Genomic DNA, 9,536 nt, shown 5'->3' on the forward strand with positions numbered 1-9,536 from the left:
CTAGAGGGGAGGTCCGGGACAGGGCGTCTGCCACTACATTCCGGACTCCCGCCAGGTGGACAGCTGAAAGATGCCAACGGTTCGAGGCTGCTAGGGAGAATATGGCTACTAGAACATGGTTCAGAGGCCCTGACTTTGACCCGCCTCTGTTGAGGCAGCGGACCACCACTTCGCTGTCGAGGACCAGACGAAGGTGTTGTCTCTTGGGTAGAGCGAGACGTTTCAGGGTTAGAAGAACTGCCATGGCCTCCAGCACATTGATGTGAAATTGGCGGAACAAGGGAGACCAAAGACCTTGAACTTTCCTGAGCTGAGAATAGCCACCCCAACCTGATAGGGATGCATCCGTGTGAATGATTAACTTCGGAGGCGGAAATCGAAGGGGAACTGACTTTGACAGACTGTTGGCTCTTGTCCAAGGAAGAAGTCTTTCCCGTAGAATGGGAGGAAAGCGGACTTTCCTGTCCCGGAGCTTCCGGTTCGCCCTCGAACGCCAGACACGATTGATATCTTTCAATTTTGCCTTCAGAAGAAGATCCGTCACTGAGGCAAACTGAAGGGACCCCAGAATCCTCTCTTGGAGTCGTCTGGAACTTACTTTGTCTTTGAGAAAGCGTTTGGTGTTCCTTGCAATCTCTAACCTCTTGGGTTTGGGAAGACACAGAGTATGAGATATAAGATCCCATTGCAGGCCGAGCCATTGGAACTTCGATTTTGGAAGAAGACGGGACTTCTTGAAGTTGATCTGGAAGCCTAGAGATTGAAGATATTGGATGACTTTGTGAGTGGCTTTTAGGCAATTTTGGGAGGTGTCTGACCAAATGAGCCAGTCGTCCAGATAGGCTACTACTTGAATCCCCTGATTTCTGAGTTCCTGAACAGCGACTTCTGCTAACTTTGTGAAGATCCTTGGGGCGATGTTGAGCCCGAAAGGCATCACCTTGAAGGAGTAATTTTTGTCCCCTAAGCGGAAGCCTAGATACGGACGGAAGTGTCTCGCTATCGGGACGTGATAATAGGCGTCTGTAAGATCGATAGAGGTGGTGACGGCCCCACGGGGAAGTAAGGTCCGCACCTGCGAGACGGTAAGCATTCGAAACTTGTCGCATTGAATGGACAAGTTGAGAAGGGATAGGTCTAGAATCACTCTTCTCTTGTCTGAATCCTTCTTCGGGACACTGAACAGCCGACCTTGAAACTTCAGGTGTTTCGTTTCTTGTATGGCGTTCTTTTGTAAAAGATCCTGGACAAATTCGACTAGGTCCGGAGTGGAATGTTGATGAAATTTGTTCGGAGGAGGAGGCCCTTGAATCCAACTCCACCCCAGTCCCTTGGAGATGATACTGAAAGCCCAGGGACTGAACCTCCATTTGTTGCGGAAGGCATAGAGCCTCCCCCCTACCTGCTGCACCTCAATATTGGTTTGAGGAGTTGCCTCCACGTCCGCCTCGGAAGTTCTTTCCCCTGCGAAAGAATCTTCCCCTGCCTCTGTTCTGGTTAGAACCACGGTGGTAGCCTCTACCTCTACTATAACTCTGGGAAGAGCTATGAGCCTCATAAGACTGGTTAAAGGCAGGAGAAGTGGCGGAGGCACCGGAAAGCTGGCTCTTAGGGAGCAGAATGGTGACATAGTCGTCCGAAGGAGCCTGAGAGGTGGAAGGCTGTGCAGGGGCAACAGGAGATGGGGGAAGAGGCAGCTGGAAATTGGACGAACCACTCTGCTGTTGCCTGAACTGGGTGGAGGTATATGGACGGAGCTTCTTCCTACCCCGGGCTTGGTAATTTGCGGGGTCATATTTACGTTTAGGAGTCAAACCCCAACGGGCTTTAAGGCTCTGATTGACTCTAGTGGCCTCCGCCAAGACTTCCTCTACAAGATCCTCAGGGAAGAGATTTGAACCCCAACAGGAGGACCGGATAAGCTTATTAGGTTCATGCCTAATAGTCGCCTCAGCCAGGACATGTTTGCGACACCTGCGTTTAGCAGTAGCGAAGTCATACAGGTCATAGTATAATGACTGCAACGTAGCCTTGTTGAGAGACTTAAAGATACTCTCAGTATCATAAGTCAAGGCTATCGACTCCGTGGACGTGGCCAAGTTCAGAGTACGGCCAACACGTAGGCGGGAATCATACTCCTGTTTAATGAGGGATTCCGGGAGACGGGGAAGCCGCTCACTAAACATTACTGAAGCACAGTCTGCTGCTAGCTTGCCAGAGGTAAAGGTGGTATGGACGTTGTCCCAACACTCAATGCCTGAAGGAAGAAGGAGGGAGATTGGATCCACCTCTCGGATGGGAGGCAAGGGCTTCTCCTCCAGAGCATATTGGAAGGCAAGCTCTGCTACCTTATTGACGCATGGAGTCACGGTGTTTTTGTCCATTAAGAACATTGTGAAGGAGCTCTTATAAGGCGTCAACATGGTGTTGGTGCAGCCAATGTCATTCAGGAATCTGGCCCAAACAGATTGGGCTTGCTCTTTAGGGAAGATGACCGTCTCTTTGGGGACCTTGTCTAACCGAACCAAAGCTTCCTCGGTAAGCCTGGCATAACCATGAAATGGAAATGCCAGACCAGGAGGAAAGAATTCAAAGTCCTCTAGAGGACGAGTGCCAAGACCCTCCAAAGTTAACATTCCGTCTGAGAACGGGGAATGAAGAGCCATACGCCAAGGATTATTCTTGGCAAACGGCGGGAGCTTAGAGGCATCCGGGATGAGAGAGCTTTGGACTCGCTCCGGAGCACCTTGCTCTAATGCCCCAAGTCTCTGACCGATGTTAGAGAACATCGTGTCCATCTTAGACTGCATTTCTGATACCAACTTAGCCTGCATCTCTGACACGATGCGTAGCATGGCTGATTCGGAAAGGCCCGGGCTAGCAGCAGGAGTGGCGGAATGAACTCCCGGGTCGTGAGACTTAGAGGAGGAGCCAGAAGCCTTAGATGACAGGTTTGTATTCTGCTTAGAACTATGAGAAGCCTTGTGAGGCTTACGAGCTTTAGGTAAGGTTCTAGATGTAGACTTATCCTTGGGGGGAACCGAGTATGATCGTTGAGACGAATCACGGTCCCCAGAAAAACCATGAAAGGAAGAGCGATCAGATGAAGAAGAAAGAGCGGGGCTGAGGATAGGAATCTCAGCGCCGGAAACACCTGCCTTACTTACCAGCCTACCTGTATCCGGATCATCCAATAACATGGGTTCCACGTCTAGGTTCATGGAGGCAACATTGTCTTCTAGATCTCCGGGGGCGTCCGACGGATCCTGCTCTGGATCAATGAACCCCGCTATGGTGGCATCAATGTGGGCAATGATGGGAGCTGCAACATGCCTAGCCACAGCGGCTGAAGACTTGGCGTTGGGGTAAATCAAGGAACAGTAGTCCTCGGATAGGACGTACGGCCGCTTGGACTTCACGTTCCGGGCAAAACCACCAACCCACACTTTCAGTGTGGCCCGAGCCGCAGACTTTTGCTCCGGGGATGCCTGAAATAATAGTGGGAATTATAAAAGGAAAGACTCCCAGTGGTCCTTCAAGACCATAGAGATCTTACTAAATAGTGTATGTATGCCAAAAAAGGTAAGATAAATAAGAAGGCAACATAGCCAACGGGACTCACCGAGTCAGATCCAAGGGTGGTAACGAGGTCAAAACAGACTACACAGTTATCCGGGTGCCATACCACGACGTCCTCCAGCTGCACTCCGCAGAGGGCGTGAGACCGACAGACGGTATGGCCGCAGGGCTGATGTAGAACAGCCGCACAGGCCGTCGTCTGACAATGCACCATCTATAAAAAGAATAGTATATGAGAAACTGTAAATCTCTTAAGTAGGGGCGGGTCCGGAGGACCCGGGCCTAACATAAGTCTAACACAAGATTAGAGCTTAACTGTAATATTCTTAAGTAGGGGCGGGTCCGGAGGACCCGGGCCTAAACATAAGTCTAGCTTAAGACTAAAGTATAGCAATCCATTCCGGTCGAGCCGGGAGCATAAAAAAGGATGCAACAACAAGAAATTAAGACACATGGTGTCTGATTTCCCGGGGCGAGGATAAGCCCCGGGCCGGGAAATAAAAGTATATCCAAAACCAATTCGTATAGGAACTCCGGGATAGTGATCTGTCATATATAATCATCATATATAATCATAGGAACTGTTATAAATTAATAGGGGGCCGGAACTGTAGATAAGAACCGCCAACCGAACCCAGAGGGTTTCGTATAACATAAACCAGTGTGATAAGTGAATATAAAATAGGGTGCACCGGGATCCAACTCTGTTGACCGGTGGCCAACCAGACTAGACAGAGACGAACCCGCCGGGACACCCGGAGGACAAAGTCCATAAACACTGAACTACCCCCTCTAAAAGGGGGGAAGGCAACGGTCCCCTAGGGGAGGGGGGGAGAGAAGCCTAGCCGCCCACCTAGCGAGAGGGGGAGCATGGGGGAGGATCACGTGATACGGAGCAGCAGGGCTACCAACTGACGATCCCCAACCAGACAGATCAAACGGAGTAATAGCACAAATATTCATTATAATAGTGATAGCGTTGAAAATTATATAAATAAACACATAAAAATTTTTGGGCAAGGCATGCAACAAAATAATTAAATCACAAAAGACACACCTGATGGCTTAAAAATAACATTGCCGCCTAGCAACGAAGGTCGGCAGCCATAACGATACGTAAATGATATCGGCCCTAAAATTGAACCACGAGGGTTCTAAACGCTAAATAATGAATATCCACAATAACAAATAAAATTTAATAATAAAAATAATACACATAGTAACACCGCGAGTGAAACTAAAAGCTCTCAAAACAGGAGTACCAACTGTAAGTGGAATCAAGCAAGATCGATATGAACGAAGAGAATAAACTCCTATAATTTAAATATTAAACGATCTAGGTTGCTCAAAACACAGCAAAACCAAGCTTGGTACTTAACTTAGACGGTGTCTCCTGGGAAACCGACGAAGAAGCCATAATCCAGTGGAAAATAAGTGGAAAACGAGAGCACAACAAAAAAGCGGGTTACAACACAAGGCGTGCTAAAAGGAGTTGGGTTCTGAGCGGATGCAGAGTTGGTGGTGCCGAGTGAGGTTGAACGGCTCTCCTCTATTGGGGTATTTGTCGTGGATAAATCTAAATAGTGCGGGACCTCTGGATTATACGCCCAATTTTATACCGACACCAATAGGTGAGCGAGCTAGTTAACCTAGCACTCCTTTACATTTTTTCTCTGGTATATTTAGCAGTAAATTACCTAAGAATAAGTGCTAAATGGAGCTTATTCACTGGGCGGCACAGGTTCGAGCCCAGAAATATATATATATATATATATATATATATATATATATATATATATATATAATGAGAGGTTGCTCAATAGATAATTACACGAAAACAAATATTTTTTACCCAAACAGACCGTATGACTGAGTTGCTCATGTCATGGACATGACAAGGAATGCCGTTCGTCAATTGGTCAAGCACACCACACATTCACGGCCAATTGCAGAACAACTATCTCCACCATCATCACCCTCATTGCCAGTACTATCAAGAGCTCCATCGCCATCACCATTAGCACTGCCCTCTTCAGATCCAGTACAGTCTAATTTCATACAGCCAGCTGAAGATATGTTCGACTCTTTTACCATCGGTGTAATTCGCCGATATGTTCACAACAGGTTCTTGTCAAAGGATACCTTTACAATTACTACTCTAACAAGAGAACTCAAGAAGGAAGGTATTTTACCTGAAGGCACATCGGAAACTTCGCTTTGGAGAGTACTTCACAAGATTGGATTTCGATATAAAACGACACAACGAAAAATGTATGCTAGAAAAGAGTCCTTAGACATAGTATGTAAAAGGATCCGGGCTCTCAGAGCTCTCAAACAGTATCGTGAGGAAGGAAGACAGGTGGTCTATTTAGACGAAACATGGTTTACGACAAGGATGAGCCACAATAAAGAATGGGTAGATACAACTCAACCATCCACAACTAACACACATAGCCGACAGGTTCCGCCAGGAGATGGTGAACGTGTTGTTGTGGTAGCAGCTGGTACCAACAAGGGCTTTATTGAGGATTCATTTCTTTGCTATACAGCTAAGAATAGTAGTGGAGACTATCATGGTGAAATGAATGCTGAACTCTTCCAGCGATGGCTGACAACCAAATTACTACCATCATTAGAGGAGCCATCAGTTCTGGTCATCGACAACACTCCTTACCACAGTCGCCTTACAGAGGAGAGCCACTGTCCAACTACTGGCACCAGAAAAGACGATCTAATAAAATGGTTGCAGCAGCGCAATATCACCTACCCACCATACGCTTTGCAACCTGAACTACTCAAAATATGCAAGGAAAATTGACCACCCCCCAGATTCACAGTGGACAATACCATTCGCCTGTGGGGTCATGAAATAGTGCGGCTACCACCAGCACACCCGGAGCTAAATGCTATTGAGCAAGTATGGGGTGTCATGAAGAAGTACGTTCGATCATCCCTTCACCATTTTACACGAACGGACCTCAATGCAAGATTGAATGAAGCAAAGTTGTGTGTGACAGAGGACGTGTGGGCAAATGCTGTTCGGCGCTCTGAATACTTTGAGAGAGAGTACTGGTCAATTGATAATATCCATGACAGTGTGGATCCCATCATCATAAGTCTCGCCAGTGACGACGAAGAGGAAGACTTTATTTCAGACAGTTTTGATGGGTAATAAAAAGTGAATGTGAATAATATATATATATATATATATATATATATATATATATATATATATATATATATATATATATATATATATATATATATATATATTCTATTTCAGTCTTGTAACTTTATTCACTATAATGTTAGCTGTTATATTACTAATTATGTACAATACATTTATTGTTAATAAAGTATTACTATTCTTCCACCTCCAGCCAATCCTCAGCCATGTTAAATATTTATAATGACCATGTTATGTGCGCATCCTCAACAATCATTCCATAACTTCAACACAATAATGACTGCATTCCTGTATTGAAAAATAAAAACACCTTATCTCTATCAAAGATATAATTATATATAATTTCATGTACTGATATAATGAGGGGGCGTGGCAGGTGTAAACATCACGGGCCTCACGTCATAGTTAACATACGTCATTCTGCTCCTAGTTGCCAGGTCTTAATTTCCGTTCTCGCCATAACCACAGAATTTAGATGACATTTCTCTATACAAAGTAAGACAATAATGCGGAGTAGATGCTTGAATCCATTTTTCTTAATTAGGTCGGTGTCTCAAACTCTGGTGGTTTCAGTTTCACATTAATCAGAAGCCTAGTTCATTAGTTATGTTAAAAAAAGAGGGTGTCATGGTCTGTGAAATACACAGTAGTCAAAATAAATAGAATCGAGTTTGGCCGGTACTCATTATGAGAGGGTGCCAGGTGTCTCCTCTCGTCACCAGGATAAATCTTGATGAAGTGGGTAGAGGTGGCTCTATATATACGGCTCAGGTGATTTGTTAAGTCAGGCACTGGTCGCTGATTTGCCTTGTGGTCGGAGTCCATATCTAGTTTTGGAAGGAGCTGCTCTCCCATTGGCGGAAACGCTTGGCATAAAGGCTCCGTCACAGTTCGGCTGCTCCACCGCTCACAGCCATTGAAGCTGTGGAGTCAGGTTTTGAGTAGGTCCAGGCGGATCTCCCGGTGTGGTGTACTGATTGGCTAACGTGCTGCCTAAACCATTTAATTCCTTCCCGCCTCCCCACTTTGTGATGTCAGGACAAATTTTCTAGGATGTGTACAGGTCTATAACGACTGATTTTATGACATTCTTGGGAGTTAAGTCCAGTTGTCATCCCCCCAGTTTTGCCACCTATTGGGTTTACTGTACTGGGAATGGATTTGATAATTGAAGCGTAATGACTACCTGGTAAATATTTAGATAAGTTTTATTATTGAAGTTAAGTTTCTCTTTATAAAAACTTCAAATATAGTGTTACATCTTTAAAATTATCCCTTCTTATCCTTTACCAGTTTCAAACAAATGTTCTATAGTATGATTCTATGCAACCACAAATGATGCAGACTTATTTGTAATGTTCTTTTACTTGATAATTAATTTATATATATATATATATATATATATATATATATATATATATATATATATATATATATATATATATATATATATATATATATATATATATATATATATGTGTGTGTGTGTGTGTATGTATGTATGTGTTTTTTGTTCTTTAGGCTTCAGAGCTTCCACTACTTGATAATTAATATATACTTTATATGTGTTTTTTGTTCTTTAGGCTTCACAGCTTCGGCTATATTTTACATAATTCCATTCTGTAACTCTGTTTTAGGGTGAATTGTCAGCTGTATTAGAAGATTATGCTTTGCTGGAGCAGATGAACCGTTCTACCATCACCAAATACGGAGACATGCGTCAGATAGGAGGCAGCGTTAGTCGAGCACTGAAGGATCTCAATGAAAAATATGTAGCTCTTCAGCCATATCTGGACCAAATTGATCAAATTGATGATAGTGTGACAAAATTAGAGGCTGCTGCATATAAACTTGATGCTTATTCTAAGAGGTTAGAAGCAAAATTTAAAAGCTTAGAGAAGAAGTAATTCCCTCTTGTTAAAGATTTCCATTATAACAGTTGCAAATGTTATTCCAGACGTTTCTTTGCAACTAGATTGAAATTTATTTTAAAGCCAAAGATTATAGGGACAGTAGTAATTCCAAGTACAGCTTAATGTATTTTGATATTTTATAATGTTTAGATTAATGATATTTTACATTGGTTTCCCCCAGGCATTCTTCTATAAGTTATCTAAAAGTTGGAGACAGGAATTTTTTCATTATTATCGATTTGAGCACATTTTAACATATATTTGAAAAATAAATTTATGGAAAGCTGATACAGTAAACAGCCTGGTTCCTGAACATAAAATATATTTGAAACTCAAAAGGTTTGGGAGAAATTTCCTAACTGTGCCACAATGATATGTAATATAAGCTGAAATGTGAGTATGGAAAGCAAATGTTGAATGAAGTGTGTGTAGTATTTTATGGGTGATTATTATTAAAGCATTTAAGAGTATTCTGAGTTGAAACATTTACCTTCCTGACACTTCGTGTAACAGTTGATACTTTGATGATATATAAAGGAAATGTAATACATGTACTTATTAAAAACAAAAACCTGAACTTCTTGAGTTGTATATTGATCCCTCATATATAAAATTGGAGATTGAAAAGGTACTCGATATCATCATTAACTCAAAGAATCTTTGTTTTGCAGTGATTTCATTAATTTTGACTAAGGGGAAATATTAAGTAAAGGAAGATCAGGATCATTATGTGATTTAAGCCATTTTGTCGTAGTCTATTGGAAACGTCCCTGCGTGGCGGTCGCCGGACTGGGGTTCGAGTCCCTCTCAACCTCAATAGTTTCTTGTGGTGTGTGCAACCTCACCGTCCTTGTTAG

General features: G+C 43.4%; 1 protein-coding gene across 1 annotated transcript in view; it reads left to right on the forward strand.

Annotated features, from left to right (window-relative positions):
* The window catches only part of Blos2 (biogenesis of lysosome-related organelles complex 1 subunit 2), a 32,628-nt gene extending 23,368 nt beyond the window's left edge, over positions 1–9,260 (forward strand). The window contains exon 3 of the mRNA XM_068374374.1: positions 8,404–9,260. Coding sequence (XP_068230475.1) covers positions 8,404–8,673 — 270 coding nt within the window. The 3' untranslated portion in view covers positions 8,674–9,260. The remainder of the gene's footprint in view (positions 1–8,403) is intronic.
* The last annotated feature ends 276 nt before the right edge of the window (positions 9,261–9,536 follow it).

This window comes from Palaemon carinicauda, chromosome 5 (genome assembly GCF_036898095.1).
Source record: "Palaemon carinicauda isolate YSFRI2023 chromosome 5, ASM3689809v2, whole genome shotgun sequence".
In the NCBI taxonomy this organism is placed as follows: Eukaryota; Metazoa; Arthropoda; class Malacostraca; order Decapoda; family Palaemonidae; genus Palaemon; species Palaemon carinicauda.